Below are 21,813 nucleotides of genomic sequence, written 5' to 3' on the forward strand. Positions count from 1 at the left end.
TTAGAATAGAGGTTTATGGAGTGGGGATTTAAGTGGGGACTACATAAAACATTAAATAAATCTAAAAAGAAAAAAAAAAAAAAAAATGAAAAAGGGAATTTTGTGGGGGAATTGGGTCAGGACCCACGAAACCCATTTGGTCCAATTCCGCATCCAAATTACTTATTGTTTCAACATGACCATACAATATATAAAGACATTTCATCATTAAATATCATGAGTTATTTGATTATAAATCATGTCCTAGTTGGACTACATATGCAAAGCTAAGGGTACATTTATCACATAGTTCCCCTGTGACTGGCCTAAAAACTAGTCACTGTTTGAAAAATAGGACTCGGGCACTTCTTGTTCTGAGCCGGCTTGAAAACTAAAGAAAAAAAATGCTGGAAAGAGAAATTGCTTGGGACTCGAGCAATGACTCGGGAATCCCTCTAGCCTTTACAATGACCACAGCAGTTCACCACAATAGAACATTTGGTTGCAAACAACTCAAACGATATTTTCCGGTTCATAAAAGTCTGACGTAAGAGAGATATCTCAAGGCTAAACTTAATCAAGCGATTTTGAGTGGGCTCGCCGATTTTTCAACCATTGCTCCAAATTGTTGAGTCCAGTAAAATGTTGGATATTAGAAAAACTGGATCTCGACCCTAAAATCTCTCTTAAAATTGAAATGTTACTCCCTTCTCCTCTTTTGCCCTTAAGTTTCATTTTGTGTGGGTATGGTTTAGGTTCTGAGTAGATAATGTTCTATGAATGGGACCCAAAAAAAATGCAAGAGAATTTATTATGATCGATGACTAGCTGGCAATTAATGAAACTTGATCCATTATATGTGAATGCAGGGTCTCAATCGCACATTCCCATCAATCATAGGCAGTAGTTGTGAATAGAGGAATATGAGAGCAGTCTTCAAAAATTCTTGAAAATTGACGGGTCAAAAATGTGTTACAAAATATCCTATTTTTAAAATTTGAAATCTATTTTTTTCTCATGTCTATGTATCTTGGTGTCGGTATAATACAAAAATATATTACAAAATACCCTATTTCTAAAATTTGAAATCTATTTTTTGCTCATGTCTATGTATCTTGGTGTCGGTATAATCAATTTGAGGATATCCACACATCAAAACAACCTCTTCTATCGAAAATTTTGAGATAGAATCTAACCTGATTGTTTAGAGGCTCGTTCGATATAAACTTTTCCTTTTCCATTTGCTTTTGCTTGTTTCTTTGTTAAGATTTATGCTTTTTTGGGAGCAAATTATTTATTTGCTTTCTCAAGAAAATTTTCATTTTCAAATAGTTAGATGTAGGTCTCAAATCATTCTAAATCTCATTTTGATTTTTATGAAAATACTGAACTTCAAATAGAAGAGTTCAAGTGTTTCGCCCGAGAAACCAAATGTACAATCTGATCCGATGGGATTACGCTGTACAAACCCAAAAACCTGCTTTAGTCATTACAAAAAAGATTGGGACTCTTCAGGTCTAATAGGGTCCACCAGTGCCAGAATCTACTGCGAGAAGACAGGGACGGGGCGCGTCAAACACGTGGTTGAGACAAGGGGTATCTTTCGAAATTTATCCAACAAATCAGCGGCATTTTAGGAACATTTTCCTCTCTATATAAACCTGCACATCTGTCTTTTTTTGAGATGGGACGGTCCTCTGGTTCTTTCCTGCAAAGCTGACTTGTTCCTCTTTCTCTCTCTAAGTTCTCTCTCTAAGATTTTCTCCGTCTAAAGGCGACCGAGGTTTGTGCTTTTTGCCCTAACAACCCTCTTCTCTTGCCTTAATTTTCTCACATTTGTTTTGTGATTTCTGAAATTGAAACTGTTTTGTCTTGAATTCATTTTTGGTGAATTATCTGCAAATTTTTGTGGATAAAAGTAGTTATGGGTTGAAATAGATTAATTTTAATGGATAGATGCAGTAAGATATCGAATTTAGTCGAAGAATATGTAGTATAACGACTCCATTTCTGGTTTTTTCATTTCTTTTTTTGAATTGTGGGGAAAGTTTATTTTGAGCCAATTTTCTATTTATGTGAATCTTTTTTTGGAATTTAGGTGATAGTTTTTGGTTGAAGTGTGGGTGAAGACATGGGGAAAGGAACTGGAGTAATTTCCCTTCTTAGTTGAATCCTCTTTCTCTTTTTTTGCTTCTAAATTGTTGGATAAGTTTTATATATTTTGGGTTTTTCGCTATTTATTTGCGGAATATGGTCCTTATTGAGTGAATTTATAGAATTTTATGGCAGAAAATTGTTTAAAATTATGGAATTTTCAAAGAGGCATTGAGTTTTTGTTGTGTTTATTTGGTGCATAGGGTGCTTATTTATGGAATTTGTTAAATTTTACAATAGAACAAAAAACTTGTTTTCTGAATGAGTTCGAGCATTTCTTCCTTGTTTCTTCCTGATGTTATTTTCAAATTTTAAGTAATGTTGCAGTGTTCACATTTATGTTTCATTGTGAAGGTGATTATTTCCAGACAGCATTGCAATTGAAAGCTTGGCATCAGTTCTTTCTAGTAATGTTAGCATGTTAGCATGCAACAATTTTGAACCTTTTTCTCCTCATTGCAAATTAATAATTTACACTCCATACTCCATATTGCAGGCAAATTTCTGAAAATTGGGACTTCTTCATTTGGGAATTTCTCATAGACTACAATAGAGTATCAGACTTCCTTTCCTTGGTATGAATCACAGAACGACAAGACCCATGTTAGAGCATCTTCAGGTGCAGAAGCAATTGAATTGTGGCTCTAATTTTCGATATTGTTTCAGTTGAAATGGGTCTGCATGATCAAGGACATGAGGTGCTTTAGTTGATTTGATAATTTTGGTGCCCTTATTGCTTTTCTTTGTTATGGGCATCTTTCTTATGAGATGAGAACATTCTTTGAATCATTTCTTATGTTAAGGGATGGAATGTCGACGGTATTGCAAGGGTTGCAGAATCGAGACGAAGAAACTGATACTACTTATTGGGGTCATCACCACTATTGGTGCAGTGCTTGAATCCTTCGTAATACCCTATCCAGTTTCCATTATTCCTTTTAATACTTTGAATAGGCTTGAGGATTCTTTGTCGCCTCAGGCAAGGTTTGAACAATTCCCATCTGTTTCAATTGCTCCTGACATAACTTCTGGGCCGACGTCAGACACAGTTCTCCCAATTAATTCTCTGAATTCTTCTGAATCTCTTGTAATCGAGTTGGAAGATTTACCCAAAGGGGGAGATTCAGGGATCTTAGGATCACCAAACTCTCTGGAATCACAGATTCCAAAAACCCAAGTTCGAGAGAAGGTCAATAGCTCAAGTATAAGGTCAGGAGACTATGCAAGAGGGAACGACTTCCCTAAGGTAGAAGAATCATGGAAAGGAGAGGCAACACAAAATAGAGATGTTGAAGAGAGGGTCGATGGCCTAAGTGCAAAGTCAGAAGGCTTATTAGATGGGAAAGGGGATGATGAAGCGCTAGAACCATCCGATTCTTTAAATGAATTGGACCCAAATATTGAAAAGGTGGATAAGCCAATTATCAATAATCCCCCAGAAAGGGAAGATTCCGAGGAATTGGAGTCATTGGTTTCTCGCAATAGAATGAAATCTAACCCTGGGACTATAAAGGTGGTGGAGAGCCCAAAGATAGTTACTGCACCATCTCAAATAGCTGCAGCTTCAAATGGGTCTGCTTCATCTCGTTCTAAGGTATTATTATGCAGTACATAGACCTTGGAGTATTGAATGGGTGGTCAATACTCACAAGGCAGGTCTCTCTGTATTCTAACTCTTTGGTCTCTCCTCTCAAAACCCATTTAGCCGTCCACAAAAATGGTTTATTTTTTATCTGAGTGATTTGTTATTAACCTTCCAGTAGAATTCAGATCAAAACATCTGATGCTTTGCAATTGAAATGTAGAGGCCACCACCAATTTGGTCCTTGCCACCTGAGCAAGCCCTTGCTTATGCCAAAATAGAGATCGATAATGCCCCGATTGTGACGGATGACCCAGATCTCTACCCTCCAGTATTTCGAAATGTTTCAAGATTCAAAAGGTATGAAATGATATCTCCTTTCACTTTTCATGGCATATCTTGTTGGATATTTCTAGTCCAGTAATCAAGTACATCAGGCAGATAATATTGCAAAGTTTTTATTTTCTTTTTATTTTTTACAATAAGAATTCCGAGAAAATATTCATGCCTTAGAGATTTCCCCATTTTTTAATGTGTCATTGCATACCAATTAGATGTGTAGAATCATTTAGAATAATCAGAAGCTAATTTTTTGGTAATCATTTGGAATAATCAGAAGCTAATTTTTTGGGATGATTGACAATGGTTTTAGGCTGCTACGTTGCAATTTGTTTCTTTGATACTCTATGTGTTCTTATTTGTGCCTTGCACTTAAATAGATCCGAGATGGGAATAAAAACTCATGGCATCCATTTGTCTTATAAAATTTGTTGTGACATCTTTAGTTCCAGATTACTCATGGCTTTCACAAGCACAATACCTATATGCTCGTTTTATTTGTAGGATATCTCCAAAGTTTTGCTCCATATAAGCTTCATCAAAAGAAAAAAGATAATAAACAAGAAAATTTTATAGAAACTTAGACAGTGATGAAAAAAGTTTAGAAAGCACTACCTGTACTTGACAATTAGATAAACACTGTGAAATAAAGATTTTGACTCGTACTGATACTTGGTGGTCACAAATTCTGTGACTATACTATATGCACTCATACTGATACTTGGTGGTCACAAATTCTGTGATTATACGATATGCTGCTTTTACCTTAATTATTACATACAGAGTTTGCTATATGCTGCTTGTACCTTAACCTAATTACACTATATGCTGCGTTTACCTTAACTATTACATACAGAGTTTACCTTCTAATTTTGTGACTCGTATTTGGGCTTATGCTAGACTGATTTTGTGATGCAGATGCTTCTCATTTATGTTAAGGAAATCATCGCTGATATGTCTACCATAGCTTGAGTAGTTGTATTTCGAATTTAATTTTCTACATGAGCTAAATAATGCAAACACTGACTTAATTCCAGGAGCTATGAATTGATGGAAAGGATACTTAAGGTTTACATTTACCCGGATGGACCAAGGCCCATTTTCCATAGACCTCCACTCAAAGGCATTTATGCTTCCGAAGGGTGGTTTATGAAACTGATGGAAGAAAGCAAGCAATTTGTTGTGAGGGACCCTAACAAAGCACACCTATTTTACTTACCCTACAGCTCGCGACAGCTTCAGCTCTCCTTGTATGTGCCTGATTCTCATGACATGAGGCCCCTGTCATATTTTTTGAGGGACTATGTCAACATGATTGCAGCAAAATATCCTTTTTGGAATCGATCACATGGCTCCGATCACTTCCTTGTTGCTTGCCATGACTGGGTATAATCTTTTTACACCTTTACATTTCATATTTTTGACCATGTCTTTAAAGAATGATACTAGGATGGTAAGACCTTGAGAAATCCTTGTCACCCTTTTACCTTTTAAATGGAATTAAGCTTTTCTATTCTCACCAACACTCTGGTTCCTTAGATTTTTGTCGGCCTGCACCTTCATTTTCAACTTCTCATTAGTGGACTTTTCCAGGGACCATACACCACAAAAGAGCACGATGAACTTCGGCAAAACACTATCAAAGCCCTATGCAATGCTGATCTCTCAGAAGGGTTTTTTGTTCCAGGAAAAGATGTCTCTCTCCCTGAAACAACAATACGGACACCCAAGAGGCCTCTCAGACAAATAGGGGGAAGACCTATCTCTCAAAGACCAATCCTTGCATTTTTTGCAGGGTACATGCATGGTCGGGTTCGACCAATTTTACTTAAATATTGGGGGGACAAAGATGACGATATGAAGATATATGGCCCACTCCCCAATAAAATTTCGACTAAAATGACTTATGTTCAGCACATGAAATCTAGCAAATACTGCATTTGTCCGATGGGTTTTGAAGTCAATAGCCCTCGAATTGTTGAGTCCATATACTATGAGTGTGTCCCCATCATAATTGCGGACAATTTTGTGCCACCTTTTGACGATGTATTGAACTGGAAAGCGTTTGCCGTCTTTGTTGCAGAGAAGGACATACCCAACTTGAAAAATATCCTTTTGGCGATCCCTTTGAGGCAATACATTTCCATGCAAAACAATGTGAAGAGGGTGCAGAGACATTTTCTATGGCATAGCAAGCCAATCAGATTTGATCTATTTCACATGATTCTCCATTCAATATGGTATAATAGATTGAATCAGATATCGTCAGGATGATTTCTTCTGTAAATAATCACGGGGAGGAATTCTTTTATGGGAAATTGCTGAGAATCATTTCAAGGATTCTCTATTTTCCTTGTAAGTAAAACATTGATATTGGTTTCATTAGGAAGTTAATGTGAAGTATGCTGCTTTATCAAACCATCCTTCCTCCTTAGCATGGGAAACTGGAAAATCCAATTTATCGTCATCATTGAGCAATAGGATAATATAAATCCAATGGAATATGGTATGTGGCACTCCAAGAGGGCATCACTGTGATGAAGAACGGTGGAGATTAACTATACGTGGGTGTTGTCCCAGAGGGGCCATTACATTTCACTTTAACGTTCATATCGATGGTCAGAAAGTGGATGCCCTTTGGAGTCTGCGTACCATGCTCCTTCGGTTTGCTTTCCTTTAAATCGTTTGGGTGTTTTGCTTTCCCTTAATCGGTTGGGGTGTTGGCTGATTTCACAGTAGAGCTTATAGGTTAGACAGCCAACGTGGAAATCTTGTATGCACTTTGATTTCTCCATTATTTGCTTATTTCTTTGCTTTCTATATACAACTAATTCTATATATTCAGTTCGTGATTTTTCTTCCTTAATGTCAAAAGCACTTTGATTTCGACCGTTATTTCCTGAGGTTGTTCACTTGTTTTGAATTACCAAAACTCTGTTTGAGTTGTTTTTCATTCATCTGTTATGATTTTTGCTTGTTAGATGATATTTGTTTCTTGCTTCCTGAAGAAATGGCAAGTGATCATTGATCATCTCCTAATTGTGCATACATTTCTCTTTGTAGGAGGTGAGAGTATGTATTTGAGCATCATGTACAAAATGATGTGCTCAAATAGGGCGGGAATTTGTTGTATTCAGGTATTTGAGCATCATGTACAAAATGATGTGCTCAAATAGGGCGGGAATTTGTTGTATTCAGGTATGACTTTGGTGTATATGTAATATTTATAAAATTGTAATTCAATTGGTTTGTTTGTATAATTCAACATTTAGTTGTAGTTCTAAGGTTTCCGTTTTATTTAGCACATTAGTGGATTTCATCACTCTGGAAACGCATCCAATGCTTGTAAAAATCATTCGACGGAAGTTGTACATTTCAGATAATAATTTATTTGGCTTTTGCGAGCTCATTAATAATTCAGTTGTGAAGTGCAATATACTCATACTCATTTATCTATACAGAGATATACTTACTGTACTTTCAAGTTAATTTACCTTTGACTTTGTGAAGTGATAGTAATTTCATTAAACAAAAAAAAAAAGAAAAAAGAAAAAAGAAAAAAGAAAAAACCAGTAATGACAAAAATTCCATCTGAACGAATAAGACAAGATCAAACTACCATATTTAAGGGTTCCAAAACGTAGACCAGGTAGACTATGAGATAAATCTGTTGCTTAATCCTATGAAGGATGAAATGGAGAAGTGATAGTCGCGTTCTGTTATTCTGACTCGCAACATGTGCATAAGGAAGATAACGATTATTTTGAAAAGAAAATGAAAGATCACATGGATTTTATATACAAAGGAAGTCATCAAATTGCCAGTTGCCGTGTAGAATGCTATAAAAAATACGTTGGACCAATATGAATCAGAAGAACATGAATTTCAAGAAAGATTAGCTTTACCTCAATCTGGCTTGTCTCAGTCATTTTGTGGTCCTCCACAACACAACCATCAGGGAAGAATGAAAAGTTACAATTTTTTTTTCTCACAAGTTAGCCTATAGAATATGGATGAACCAACGCTTTCTCAATATGAAAAACATTCAGTGAATGAATGGATTCGGATGATGTATATGTGCCTAGTTCAAAGAGGATACTTTGATTATGTTCTGAGTTTCAACATAAAGGGGTTTAGGATGGGTGTCATCATAGCCGCATCCATGCCTGCTTTGAGGACTGGGGAAACAAAGTTACCTCAAGGAGTAAGTTCCTCTAAAATGAGGACTGGGTACAGAACTGTATGTGGTGAACTCCTGGTGTTTGGAAATCTCCTCCTTGCACCCTTTGTTGCAGATTGAAATTCCGGGCTTCCCAGTCTGTGACTGAAACTTGATGACTCAGGTTCGGACTCATCCTAGTCACTCGGACCCAGCAGGGTGCCCGATATTGATGAAAACACTGAAACAAAGGCGAATCTGATTCCAGAACCTCTGTGTATTATTCCTAGTAACTCACCAAGTCAGTGGCTCACTCGGACTTGGGATCCTCGTGTGTCCCAGCCAACCTGGGTCCAAGCCCGAACCCAGGCTCTTTATCACCATTACTTGTAACTACGAGGAAAAAGTTCATATCTGTGCATTTGATGCTAAAGAAGGTTGAAGAAGGCAGCATGGCTAGGAAGGTTAGGAAGTTTGCAATGGACATTAGAAAAGCCAACTATGGAAAAATGCAGTCCTCTTAATTATGCCATGGTTGATATGAAAGGATATAATCTATGGAATACCTCTCATTGCTAAGGCTTAGTGGCTTAGGTACAACTGTTGTGGGGCCCAGAAGACATGGTTCCCTCAATAAGTGCCCAAAAAAAAAAAAGAACCAAAGGAAACATATGTGATATCTGTAATATAATGTTCAAAATTACAGAACTGCCCTTGCAACATTTACAAGCACCTGGTCTTTTTTATAAGCATCCCACTGGATGCACCAGAAATGCACCACTATTTTGATAGAGTGGTGTGACTAAATAATGTTTTTGTTCATGGGCTATAGCAAGAATTGAACCAGTCTTGTAATTTTGTTCCACAAGAACACACTGTTCTAATGGGATTAGTGCATATTGAAGCAATGGATATTCTGTAGGAGAGAGAGAGAGAGAGAGAGAGAGAGAGAGAGAATGTTAACCAGATTCATCATTCACCCAAAATCCATGAAATCCTACAGGGAAGTTCAGCTCCTTGGGGACTTCAAACTTTGCGACCAGTGCACCAGGTTTTCCAATCTCCTTTGCATCCAGCATCACAAGGTAACACCTCTGCACTGAAACTGCATACTGCAGAGAAGAAAAAAAAGGAGAGAATTGCTTTGATATTTAGTAGGTGGAGAGACTTTTAGGAGGAGACTAAATTGTTATGCCTTTGGATCCTAGACTTTTTACTTATGGATGAAATCGGGTTGGGCGTGGACCTAACACACCAAAAGTAATGTGGGTAGTGGGCCTTCCAATCTGCACTGTTCAACATAAGTGGATGGTACATATTGCACCTTATAATTAAGGCAGAATTTTCAGGTGTGATCTGCAATGCCCAATGACATCAACGGTGTAGATGTCAAGACCCACATAATTACATGTGTAGGCTTTGAGGCACCATTCACTTTGGCATCATCTATTAGATCTGCTAGTAGTTTTTGTAAAATAATTATTGTGCAAATGATTATATAAAAATCCTTGGTCGTAAGAACATACAAAATCTGTGGTTGTGAGTGTCTATGAGTGTAGTCCGTGGGGAGGTGATAGCAAGATAGATAGACCTACTAGCTGGGTCATATCTTGTCCTGGTGAGTCTCAAACCATCGTTGTCCTTTAATGTTGGCATTTCTGATTACTGGAATTTTTGTTGGTGTCTGCACTTTCGCTCATAAAAATGGTTTCAAGTAAAAATGGTTTCAGGGGAATCTTTTCCCATGTGTAAGGGCATGGTCACCTTTAGCAGTCAGATTTCAATTTAGGGGACTCAATGTATGTTATTTTTAGACTTTGAGTGCAGTGTATGGTACATTTTTTGTTGTCTGATTTCACATCTTAGGGCTTGCACTGTTTGTGACCTTTTTTAATATATGGGGTAAATGATTTTATTGTAAGATATGTGAGATTGTATATTATAAAACCATTATCTTTGGGACAAGGAGGTCACATTCACGGTTGTGAAAGCTTAAAGGGTGTATCGCAAAGTTAGTGATCTTTAGTTCATGTTTTAATCTTGGGAAATGACTAAAAATAACATAGGCCATAGAGCGTTGTGCATGTCAAGGGGAAGGTATCTTATAGTTATGAATATAATTGTTTCCACCAATTTTATTTAATTGCCTGATGATGAGTATGTACCTATCGACCCCTTCTACTTTAGAGTTTGTGTTATACATGCGTAGGATATGTATCATGTCTGACACATATACGAGTGTTATAAATATAATCTCAAAATTGGTCCTTTACACATGATGTAACTGTCCATTATTTGAATGTGAGATGTAGGGATTTTAAATTTAAGTCCCTTTACATCGAGATAGAAAATAACATAAAGAAGTGTTTAGGTTTCTAAGTAGTCAAATGGAGGTGTTGTGTCCTTGGTGTTTCATGACGTGCAAAAACCATGGTATTATCCATGTTATATGGGAGGGTGTTAAACATGGTTAGGAATGTGATTGTTTCTACCAGCCCATGTAAATATAGGTGGGTGTTAAACATGGTTAGGAATGTGATTGTTTCTACCAGCCCATGTAAATATAGGTGGGTGTTAAATATGACAGCAAATCCCTAGCTACATCAGCATTGTAATTATTTTTACCAATTTCACTTCCATTACCTCGACGACTAGTATGTATCCATCATCCTCTTCTTCTCCTCGTGGAACAAAGACCGGTTCTCCGACGAAGCGACGAAATCCAGCACACCACGTGGCCACTGAGCCTTGTGTCATGTTAAGCTTAGCAACCATGTCAAATGGAAAATATGGCAAAGAGGGCCTAGATCCAGAACAAGATGATGTGTACAAGTACTTGTTCTTGGTGCCCGAGAATGCCGGATTTATGGCCAGAAAATCAGAGGTGTACATCCACTGGGAGAGTGGCTCCACCGTACAGTTGTGAAAATTTCCATCTTTTCCCAATTCCATGGAAACCTGATAGGCCATTAAAATAGTAAAACATACAGATTGAGCACTTCATAAAATCTCCACAGACAATTTTGCATCTACCTCAGATTCGATAGGTGATGAAATTAACTCATTAACTATTTGGAGGTAAGGGGTAAAAAGAGGGGAGAGGAATACACGATTGTATATTACAAAATCATTTGTTTTGGGTACAAGGAAGTGACAATTTCTCCTAGATGTTAGATGTGAAATCTGTAACAATCTCTTAGATGTTAGATATGAAATCTAATAGCTTCAGTTGTATTTTCCTTAGAATTTTGAGCTCTGATGCACAAGGGGTGGTGGACCCGAGATGCGAAGGGTAGACCCGACTTTGGGTTTGGGAATGAGTCTAGGGGTTCGACCCGATGGGTCATGCCCGGTTCAATAGCCTGGACTTGATTTGGGTCTTCGTCCCCGTCAAAGTAGCCCTGCTCTTTGTTATTTAAATATACATTTTTTTTAATATGAAAATTAATTTTCATGTCGGGTTTAGTTCCCCATAATCAATTTGGGTATGGGTCTGGATCCAAGTCCGGGGACTTTGGACCCGGTTGGGTCTAGGTCCTAGTCCCATATTATATTTTTGGATCCGGGTCGGACGGGGGTCTAGGTCCTAGTCCTATATTATATTTTTGGATCCGGGTCAGGCGGGACCCGATTGCGTCTAAGTCCTAGTCCTATATTATATTTTTGGATCCGGGCCCGGCGGGACCCAACTTGACTCGTTGCCACCCCTAGCCTTTCCAAATAATAATGCTCCCTAAATTGAGTAATTGAGGGGTATTGAGTCAGTGACCTGACATGCTTTTGAGAACAAAATGGCATATAAAAAATGTTTCAACTCAAGTAGGCATGCCTACGTGTGACCCAACAATGCTAAGGCCTGAGGGAACACAATAATGAGGCGAAGTTGGTATTTGAATTTTTTTTAGAATAAAATGAGAAAAAAAAAATGAGCACAAAATAAGACGAAAATTAAGAGAAATGAAGGGAAATTTTATCAGTACCTATGAGACATAACTATTTAATAGTCTAGTTATTTGCAACTATTCCAACCCGAGATCATGTATTTTGTAGAGGTATTTGGAAATTGATTAAAGGATATAAGTATGGTGTTAAATTGTTCATATCTTATGGGTAATTTAATAAAGGTCTTGCAAATAAAATAAGAAGTACATACCTGTACTAGATGCGGCAAATTTTCTGCATTTTCTTTGTTCATAAATGTCGGATCCAGCTGCGGCCTCCGCCAGTCATATCCTATTTATTATTGAAATTTAAAAAAATTATATTTCTAAGGGAGAATAAATAGGAGCTTGAGTTTCTACCAATAACTCATCTTTCCCTAAAATTTTGAAACAAACAAAACAAGTTGGATAATTAAGAGTTTTAAATAATTTTATTGGCAGATATCCTTTTTTCTTTTTCTTTTTTTTTAATATGGATATCCTTTTTTGCAAATCTTCCAAATTTTCATGGCCGCCTAAGAAAAAAGGGGGCATGGCATTCTTTGAACTTTTGCTTATTGTGTAAGTTATTTGATGAATATGTACCGTAAATTTCATCTTACGATCAGAATTTAAAAATAGCTCATTATATTTTATATTTTATATTCAAGTCCTACTTTTTGAGAGCATTTAATGTAGTTTAATTTTGTAATTTTATATTTTTCTTTATTAGACTAAGCTCAAATTTGGGGCTTTTATATTTTTTTTTGCTGTAGACCTGGATACAAAAAAGTTTGAAAGATATAAATGGCCAATACACCCTTGAAGCTTGTAGAGGTATTCTGGTTATTTTATTTTATTGAACTAATTGTTACAGACGTGATGATGAGAAGTATGGATGATCAAAATTGAACTTAATCCAATGTATACGAAAATAAAATTAAAATATATTGAATTCTCTAAAATTTGAGACTTTAGCATAAATATAAATTATAAGAACTAAATTTTAATCTTTGATAATAAAATAAGATTTTTGGATGATAAAATTGAACTTAATCCAATTTATAGGAAAATAAAATTAATGTATAATGGATTCTCTAAAAATTGAGACTTCAGCATAAATATAAATTATAAGAAACTAAATTTTAATTTGTGATAATAAAATAAGAATTTTCCATAAATTTCCCTGTTATAGATGATGATGCCCATTCTTATTCTCACACAATCTCAATTTATATTTCACAATAAGTTACATTAATCTAAGTATTTCATTCTAATTTGTAGAAAATGAAAATCTTTCCTTGATTCACATGGAGGCCATTTACAATTGGAAAAATCTCTTATGCATCGCGGGACACAATTGCACATAATGAATTTTCTCAAATCAGGAAAGGGAATCTGGTGGTCCCGTGGATCAAAATATGCATTTGGTCAGTGGACAAACCACAGTTTTAGGGAATTTGTTTGATCCCGAAGTCCTCAAAATGATATTTACTCATCTATAAAATCAGTTTAACAAAAGGAAATAAAAAATAAAAAAGGATCAAGAGCTCAATAAATGTTGCTTTCATATGTAGCAAGGTTCAACAAACTGGGGATTTTTCAGGAAAATTTATCAAACTACACTATACTTTAAGTATTCCAGTTTGTGATTATGTGTGATTTGATGGTTTTTAAAATTAAATAAAAAATATTAAATAGTTCATCTCTTAAGATACATTTTGATAGGTTTGCTTTTTTTTTTAATTGATTACAGGGTGAGCCAAGATGATCCGGAATTTGTCAGGTCATAAACCTTTAAAGTATTATCCCCTTTGCTGATCTATGGGACCAAAGGTACAATTGGTCCCATGGGACCACCATATAACACACCCTGAGACCTATCCCCCCCTAGGTTTTAGTGTGAGCTTTTATAATGGTCACGGCCCTTGGGCGCTGTAAGGTTCTGTGGGCACAGTACCGGCTGGGCCAAGTAACCTTGCCCGATCAGACATGTACCTATTTAAAAAATATAAAAATCTTAAAAAATATGTTTAAAGTAATATTAAACAAAAAATATATAAATATAAATGAAGTTAAAAAAACTAGATAATTTTTTAATTTTTGTCAAGATTCTGACCACCAAAACCGGTCTTAACTAGACCTGCCTAGTGGGTGGGTCCGAGTGACTCGTGTTGATCCATGTTGACCCTCCCATTTTTGTGAAACAAATATCCATACAAATAGGCATAATTACATGCATCAATTTCAGTTTTGCCTCAGCAAAGAGACAAATTACCCCCACCCAAACCTGATTTACCTTTTAGGAATTATTCTTATCTAATATACATGTTAAAAGAAAAGGAAAATAAAGAAGAAAAACTCATGCTAGTGGTTAAAAAATCCGATTCACTAGCCAACTCGGAAAGGGGTCGAATCCAAGTACCACTTGTATGAATCAGGTGAATCTGAGTCGGACCGGCTATTTTAGATAAGGAAAGATGTAAACGATCAACAGCGGCTTGGCAATTCCAAGTTCTCTGGCCCGGAATAACCAGGTCCCTGATCTGATATGACTCAAGTGAGTTCGGAGTTAGGCAAGGGACTTTTAAATCACTGATTGATACTAAGAGATGTATCAGCCCAACCCATGTGTGTGTATGGATTAGATGCAAAAGCATAGTAGTAGGATTGAGACTAAATGCAAAGTATAGCAGTTATATGAAGAATTACCAAACATTTTATGAAAATTAAACCATTGGTAAGAACAAGCTGATGCCTGTAATTGTATGTGTAAGTTGCCATGTTCATCTCTTCTCTCGAAGGCATTGCCGGCATGGAGTAACCAGAATAGTGAAGGTGCTTCTATGGGAAGTCTCCAATCTCGGGTTCCTTCTGAGAACCGACGAATCACGTAGATTCGAGATGATTGATGGCTTGGATCGAGTGAAAGTGCAGAGATCATTGGTGAGATTCCACATAGTGCTGATATTGAACCTAATTATTCAAAACAGAAACCAGATAAAGTTAATATTGAACCTATACCCATCAAAATGGAAAATGAAATTCATGAACCAGTGCGAAATACGTGTGTTCCATAAATATCATCCTCACACACATGCGCACAGCGCCGCACACACACACAGATGATCTTCTCACAAGAAACCAATGGCCATGAGGGACAATATTTTCCCAACGATATCAATATTTAGCTCATACTCTTGTGGGAGTTTACTGTACGTTAACTTCCTCAGGTGGAATTTCCTGATATGAAATATTGGGATCTACCTAAGAATCACTTGATAATTATTTAATAAAAATGAATTTTGAGTTCTTCTATACTTAGATCTTGCCCTACAGAGGTCCTATTTAATTTTATGACATTATTTTTTTCAAGCATATAGAATGTGCTTTTTTGTTTTTGCTTTTTTTTGTTTTAGTTTTTTGAAGGTTTAGTCCCAATTTGTTTTTTGGAGGTTTAGTCCCAAAGTTCGAAAGGTTACATCCTAAAATTTGATAGGGATTGTATACTTTGAGGCCATTTATCTTTGTTACAAAGATATAACAATTACTACCGGTCATTAGATGTCAATTTGGATGGCTTGGAGTGTGTCACAAAGTTCAAGAAATTTCTTATAACTTTGACTTTAATAAATGACACGCTTACAACCTTTTGGTACCAAAATAAATGGTCTCTTTGTATACTTTTCCAATTCAATATTCTCCTGAGTGGCAAACCTTTTCACACCAATATTTACTTAATAACAATCTCAAAAGAATTGGATCTTATTACATCTAATGTCAAAGATTAAATAATTCTTGAAATAATTTAAGAAAACATTAGATGTTAATGGCTACTTCTTACCTGCTACATCGATCTTGACACGGTTTGCAACCAAGATGTAGTGGTCTTCTGTGAAGGCCCAGTCATGGATCATGACATGATCAAGAATTTCAAAGCTTTTCTCTTGTAACAAGTTGAATTTGGAGTCAAATTCTGCAACAAAGAGAAAAGGAAAACCTGATTATGAATTCATGGAACACTACAGTTAAATTGATGATAAAAACCAATTAATAAGGATCTAAATAGAAGAAAAACCAAATAAACTCTCCAAAACTTGATTTAATTTAGAGTTCCTGTGTTTTATTGGTTCGGGACTAGTTATAATCCCTTTCAACTTTCACTATCAAATGTCATGGGAAATGAAGATAGAACTTATGAAAATGCACCACTCTAACTTATAGACACATGTATACTTTTACTGCTATTTTCTTCTATGATAATTGAACTCTCAAAGGAAAGTAGGCTCTTTCCGTACAAAAAAAGGCCATAATACTTTGGTTTTTTAGGTCTTCTCTACAAGGTGAGTAGGGGTGGCAATGGACCCGGACCCACCCGGGACCCGAGGGGGTAGACCCAATATAGGTCTAAGGTCCGGGTCCGAGTCCGGTAATATTTTTCGGGCTCTAGTATTTTTTTGAAAAAAACAATATTTCTTCAATATATATATATATATATATATATATATATATATATATATATATATATATATATATATATATATATATATATATATATATATATATATATATATATAATTAACTACATAGATATTATAATTTTTGGGTCGGATCTGGGTTTAGGTCCAGGTCCCGAACTATGTTTTGGGGTCTAGGTCCAGGTCTGATGAATTTGGGTCCAGTCTGGTTCAGGCTCGACTCCGGATCCTATATCATGTTTTTGAGGTTTGGGTTCAGGTTCGGTTCCGTCGCCACCCCTAAAGGGGTGGGAGTGGGACCAAGACATATTTGTCCTATCCCACTATTTCTGGAGTGGAAGTTAGGGGGATCGACGGGCACATCTAGCCAAAATCAGACCCTTGATAAGGTCGGGCCGCCGGGCGAAACACATTAAACAAAAATAAAGCAGAAAAAGATGGGTCTTGTCTTAGCCCAAGCCAATGCCCCAACTTTTTAGGACAGGGCCCTACTAGATTCTGATTTTATAACATATGACACGATACTCCAAACTTAGAAATATCGCACGTGCACATGTGCCATTACTCATGGATGTAGTGCATGCACATGCGTGCGTGCATGATAACAAGAACCTCAATTACAAAGCGCATGATGCATGCTTGGGGCATGTATGTGCCGCTTGACATGCACATGCATGCATGGATTGTCCCTCTACACGGTGTACGTGTTCCGATAGCATCAAAAGCCATGACTATAGTTGGAGAATTGGGATTTTCTTGATATTCTCATAAAAATATTCTAGTCCAATTTTTTCTATTTTTGGCAATTTTGATTTGCCTTTTCAAGCCTTGAATAGTAAATCATTTTGTAGGGAAGCAACTTTGTCCATTTACGCTCCAAATCTGTGGGAATAAATTAAGGAAATTTACAGATAAATCCTATTATAATTTTATATTAAACATATTCTTAACATTTATATTTTACAATTGAGTCCAATTTTTTAGAAAATAAATTGTATTTTTATATGATCTTTGTTTTGTATAACAAATTAAGCTCAAATTTAGTATATCCATGCTTTCCACTATTATACATTTCGTAAGATATTTAAAAAATAATTTAATATAAATAAATTTACCAAACTACCCCTGAATAGTATAGTGGTAAGTTTGATGATTTTATTTATTTTGAATTATTTTTTAGAACTTTTTTATGGTGAAAAGTATCAATGTGCTAAATTTGAGCTTAACCCAATATATAGAAAAATAGATAAAGGTTAAAAACACACTATATGTTCTTAAAATATAGGACTTGATTGTAAAATATGAAATCTATTTGAGACTATTTTAAATATAAAAAATAAAATAGGATTTCTATGTAAACTTCCCGTAAAATTTACAAACATATCATTTCAACCTCAATAATTATTAGTATTTAAAAACCCACCAATTCACAATGGGACTTTGTCATAGACAAGCCGTTTCCCGGTCAGAACCAAGAATCGGTCCGGTGTGGACCGACTCGTTTAGTTCCCTTAGGGAACCGGGCAATCCAAATCTAGCTGATCACCTGGTTCAATGACAATATATCCTTTTATTAACTTTTATTTGTGTTTTATTTATTTTTTATTTTTTTACTGACCAATTATCACACTGGATAATCGGCCCACTCATTGATTTGGATCGGCAATTCACCGATTCATATTGGTTGCCTCGACAACCGGTTCACCCTGCCGATCTAGGTTTTAAAACATTGGTAACTATTGATCTGAAACACACACATAGTGATATGCACACACACATAAATTTCAAGCTCTTAAAAATATTTTCATGTTATTTTATATCATATTTTTTGGACCCTCCACTTTAAACAATCATTGATATCTTCAAATTCCATTGTCAAGAACATAAATAAATTTGTAACCCATCACAGGATTTCTGCACCAGAACTCCATTTTCCTGTGAGGTTTTCAAGATTGATGCTTACCATAGACTGTGAAAGAACTGCGAGGGAGAAGCATGTCTTCAGCGTTGCAGGACATCATGAGAAGCCTATTTCGACGTGCATCGATCTTGTAATGTGACAGCAGTCTCTTTGGGGGCATCTTATAAACACCTGAAACCAATAAATAGATCCAGGAAAACAAATATTGGGAGAGATAATGGGTGGATCAGAATTCGTGTAGTTGATTTTAATTAGTTAAAAAAATATTTCAATGATAATGCTGAAAAAAATAGAGAGAATGTAAAAAAGTTTTAATTTAGAGATAAATTTTGGCCCTGATTTTTAAGGAATATACGATCCTTGGAGATCACTAATATGTAAAAGAAAGAATTTAAAAATAAAAATAAAAAAATTTTTGAAAGGAAAATTTTGAGGCATTGATTTTTACCTTTTTTTGATCGACCATCACTTACATCGTGGTGGCAATGGAACTTGACTAGATCCGGGACCCAAGGGGAGACCCAACCCATGTCCGGCTATGGGTCCAAAAATTTGATCTGGTTAGTCGGTTCCGGGTCCAAATCTTGGACCCGAACACTATTCGGGTCCATCCGGGGCTCGGTGTGGGTTCGGCTAACATTTTTTGGGTCTCAATATATGAAAAATATTTATATATAGTTAAATATATAGAATATTAATTTTTGGGTTGGGTCTAGGTTCAGGTTCTACACTATATTTTTGGGTCCCGGTACGATGAATTCGGGTCTGATCAGGTCCGGGTCCAGGTCCAATAACATTTTTTGAGTCCAGCCAACCCGGCCCATTGCCACCCGTACTTGCATCATCTTTAGATGGTTGGTTTATACGAGGCACGCATACGTAGAATACGGTACCCGATACAGAAACTACTTCGTATTTTAAAAATCTTTTTTTATTGTTTTTTTAATGTTGAGTTTTCACTCTTTTCTTTTTTAAAAATATTCGCTTTTTCCTATTCTTTTCAAACACCTGCTTTTATCGAAAAGCACCAAAATCCTACCATAGAGCACCGGCCTCAACAACCCCGTCACAAAATCCAAAACCACCGACCCCATGTCTCTTTTCCGGCCATCCACGCTAGATTCCGGCGGCCCCACATCAATTTCCCGGCCACTGATAAAATCGCCCACCCTCACTGTGTTCAAGCTCTCTGGTTCTATCTCATGGGGATCACCACCTTCCCATAAACAAAGCAATCTTCCACCCCATTTCAACACTGAAGTGTTTGCCACATTTTTCATCACCTTTGTGTTGAAGAATTTCTGGCCAAATTTCAGAACTGAAAATGGACCACGATAACCAAAAATCCATTTTTTTGATTTTTCATCATACTCTTCTTGTTTTGCTTGAGTGGCCACGTACCTTGCCGATAACTTAACTTCACCGGAAAATCGCCCGGAGAATTGAGCTGTCTCGGTGGACAAGTGATCGAACTCACTTGCAAACATAGCCGAATGACCGGAATTTCGATCAGTCTCATCGGAAAATGCACCCACTTTGTTGGAAAAGTGACCCACCTTGCCAGAGAATGCATCTACATCGCCTGAAAACTGACCCAAGTTGCTGGAAAATGGACCCGCATGGCCTGAAGTTTCAGCCAACTTCCTGGAAAACTGACCCAACTCGCCGGAAAAGTCATCCACTTTCCCAGAGGAGCCACCCACTTTGCTGGAGAGTTTACCTGACTCGCCGTGAAAGTGACCCACCTTGCCTGAAACTTCTCCATTTAGGCAGGAATGGGTGCTCAAAACTGCTCTGTTTTGGCCGGAATTTGTATGAGCATAGCCAGAAATTCCTGGGTTTTTACCAGCACTAGGGATGATGGAGAAGGCGCGAAGGTAGCCATGGCCATCGAGGGGGTGCACAGTGGAGCCCATATCATCAATGAAGAGGCCCGGTCCTGCTAAATAGTAAGTTCCTTTAGGGAAATCACATGGAACTTTGCCATGAACAAGGCGAAGAGCCACCGGTTCCTCTGTTTCTGATCTCTGAGAAATGAAGAGAAATTGGTAGTCCCAAAAGGCAGTCATGGCCTCTTCCGAAGAATTCATCGGATGAAGCTCTTCTTTGGCCGGAAAACTTTGGATTTTGGGAGAAGAACTCCGTTGTTTCCTGGGTTTAATGTGAGTAGTGGGGTGTTTGCAGCTGAGGTCTTTCTGCACTTGTTTGGAGAGAGTGGTTTGAGAAGGACCACCAATGTCCGGAGTCAAAAGTTTTCCGGGAAGTTCTTTGGCACCAGCCTCCGGAAAACTGTGACTTACGGCCATTTCCGGCAATTGGGTTGCTGAAAAACTGTTATTTCCTGTGATTTGAGGCAACTGGTTCACTTGCAAATGCTTGCCTCCCTTTGGTTTTGAGAAGGTGGGGTTCATCGGAGTTGGTCCAGTGGCCAGAAAAGACTGGTCCTTGGCATGACCATAAGCAGCTTTAATGGCCGATTTTGCCCGAATTTTGATGGGAAAATGGTTTTCCAGGGAGGGAATCTTGGTTGGTAGGACGTGGTAGGATATGGTCTGCATTTTCTGGATACTAAGGGATGCTTCAATGGAAATTCTGGCAATTAAAAGCAGTGCTGGCTATGTTTTTGCAGGGATTTTAGCCGGAAATCAATTTTCAGGCGCGGGGAAATTGGTGGGGAGCATTTTTCCGACGGGTGTTGTGTTAGATTGAGGGTGGCGAGAGGAGCCCAAGTATTTAAAATGGATGGAAGGGGAATGATTTTGAAAATTCAATTTATTCAAGAGAAATTGAATTGTCCCTGTAATTATTTAGAATGGCTAAAATGGCCTTGGGTTTTTCTTCTTAGAATTATTTATGGCGTATTTTTCAAAGGAAAAAAATTTATACAAGTGCGAGAGGCTCTAAACAATCAATTTAGGGCGCACCGCAAAAATTCACAAAAACAAGTTGTTTTGAAGCCCAAAAATCTTCAAAATTGATCATCTCGACCTTAAGATTTATGGACACGAGAAAAAACATAGAATTCAAGTATAAGAAATCATGCATCTTGTAATGCCTTTTGTACCATCAATTTTCAAGATTTTCAAATGTTCATAGATTTTCTCAATCGATACTATTTTTGGAGTTTTAAAATAAATTTTTAGACCATCACAAAAATTTTCAGTATTACAACAATACCTTTCAATACTATTTGAAATGGTATTTCCCCTGTCTGGATCTATAATATGAGACAAATTTTTATTTTTATTTTCTAGTTTAAATCATTTTCTCTGTTTTGAGCT

General features: G+C 36.8%; 2 protein-coding genes across 22 annotated transcripts; one reads left to right on the forward strand and one right to left on the reverse strand.

The window, feature by feature from the left end:
- Window positions 1-1,665: 1,665 nt before the first annotated feature.
- On the forward strand, window positions 1,666-7,470 carry LOC18428187 (Exostosin family protein). 20 transcript variants are annotated; one of them, XR_016047999.1, is made up of 8 exons: window positions 1,666-1,762; window positions 2,078-2,128; window positions 2,630-2,831; window positions 2,937-3,727; window positions 3,939-4,075; window positions 5,092-5,440; window positions 5,648-6,409; window positions 7,118-7,470. XR_016047999.1 is itself a non-coding variant. In XM_088856262.1 (7 exons), the coding sequence occupies exons 4-7, from the start codon at window positions 2,939-2,941 to the stop codon at window positions 6,326-6,328; spliced, it is 1,956 nt and encodes a 651-aa protein (XP_088712388.1). In that variant the 5' UTR covers window positions 1,666-1,762; window positions 2,078-2,128; window positions 2,630-2,831; window positions 2,937-2,938; the 3' UTR covers window positions 6,329-6,472. The 20 variants fall into 20 exon arrangements, 8 of the variants coding, with proteins under 8 accessions (XP_088712388.1, XP_088712386.1, XP_088712387.1 ...); XR_016048000.1 differs by lacking the exon at window positions 1,666-1,762 and adding an exon at window positions 1,861-1,940; XR_016047998.1 differs by lacking the exon at window positions 1,666-1,762 and adding an exon at window positions 2,488-2,545 and having other exon boundaries at window positions 2,083-2,128.
- Window positions 7,471-8,868: 1,398 nt separating this feature from the next.
- Window positions 8,869-21,234, reverse strand: CCD7 (carotenoid cleavage dioxygenase 7). Of its 2 annotated transcripts, XM_020663667.2 has the most exons (7): window positions 19,572-21,234; window positions 18,575-18,703; window positions 15,978-16,109; window positions 14,846-15,109; window positions 12,367-12,446; window positions 10,857-11,171; window positions 8,869-9,325 (listed from the first exon to the last, which is right to left on the reverse strand). In XM_020663667.2, the coding sequence occupies exons 1-7, from the start codon at window positions 21,088-21,090 to the stop codon at window positions 9,173-9,175; spliced, it is 2,592 nt and encodes an 863-aa protein (XP_020519326.1). In that variant the 5' UTR covers window positions 21,091-21,234; the 3' UTR covers window positions 8,869-9,172. The 2 variants fall into 2 exon arrangements, 1 of the variants encoding a protein (XP_020519326.1); XR_016047991.1 differs by lacking the exon at window positions 12,367-12,446.
- Window positions 21,235-21,813: the final 579 nt, after the last annotated feature.

The sequence above is a fragment of the Amborella trichopoda genome, chromosome 13 (genome assembly GCF_054954075.1).
Source record: "Amborella trichopoda isolate Santa Cruz 75 chromosome 13, AtrichopodaSantaCruz75HAP2 v2.0, whole genome shotgun sequence".
In the NCBI taxonomy this organism is placed as follows: Eukaryota; Viridiplantae; Streptophyta; class Magnoliopsida; order Amborellales; family Amborellaceae; genus Amborella; species Amborella trichopoda.

Coding starts and splice junctions, on each gene's coding strand:
- LOC18428187 (XM_088856260.1), top strand. CDS start 2,939: ATGGAATGTCGACGGTATTGCAAGGGTTGCAGAATCGAGACGAAGAAA. Junction 3,728..3,938: donor CTGCTTCATCTCGTTCTAAG/GTATTATTATGC, acceptor ATTGAAATGTAG/AGGCCACCACCAATTTGGTC. Junction 5,441..5,647: donor TTGTTGCTTGCCATGACTGG/GTATAATCTTTT, acceptor GGACTTTTCCAG/GGACCATACACCACAAAAGA.
- CCD7 (XM_020663667.2), bottom strand. CDS start 21,090: ATGCAGACCATATCCTACCACGTCCTACCAACCAAGATTCCCTCCCTG. Junction 15,110..15,977: donor TGTCAAGATCGATGTAGCAG/GTAAGAAGTAGC, acceptor TTGAATAATTAG/GTTCAATATCAGCACTATGT. Junction 11,172..12,366: donor ATTTGCCGCATCTAGTACAG/GTATGTACTTCT, acceptor ATGGCCTATCAG/GTTTCCATGGAATTGGGAAA.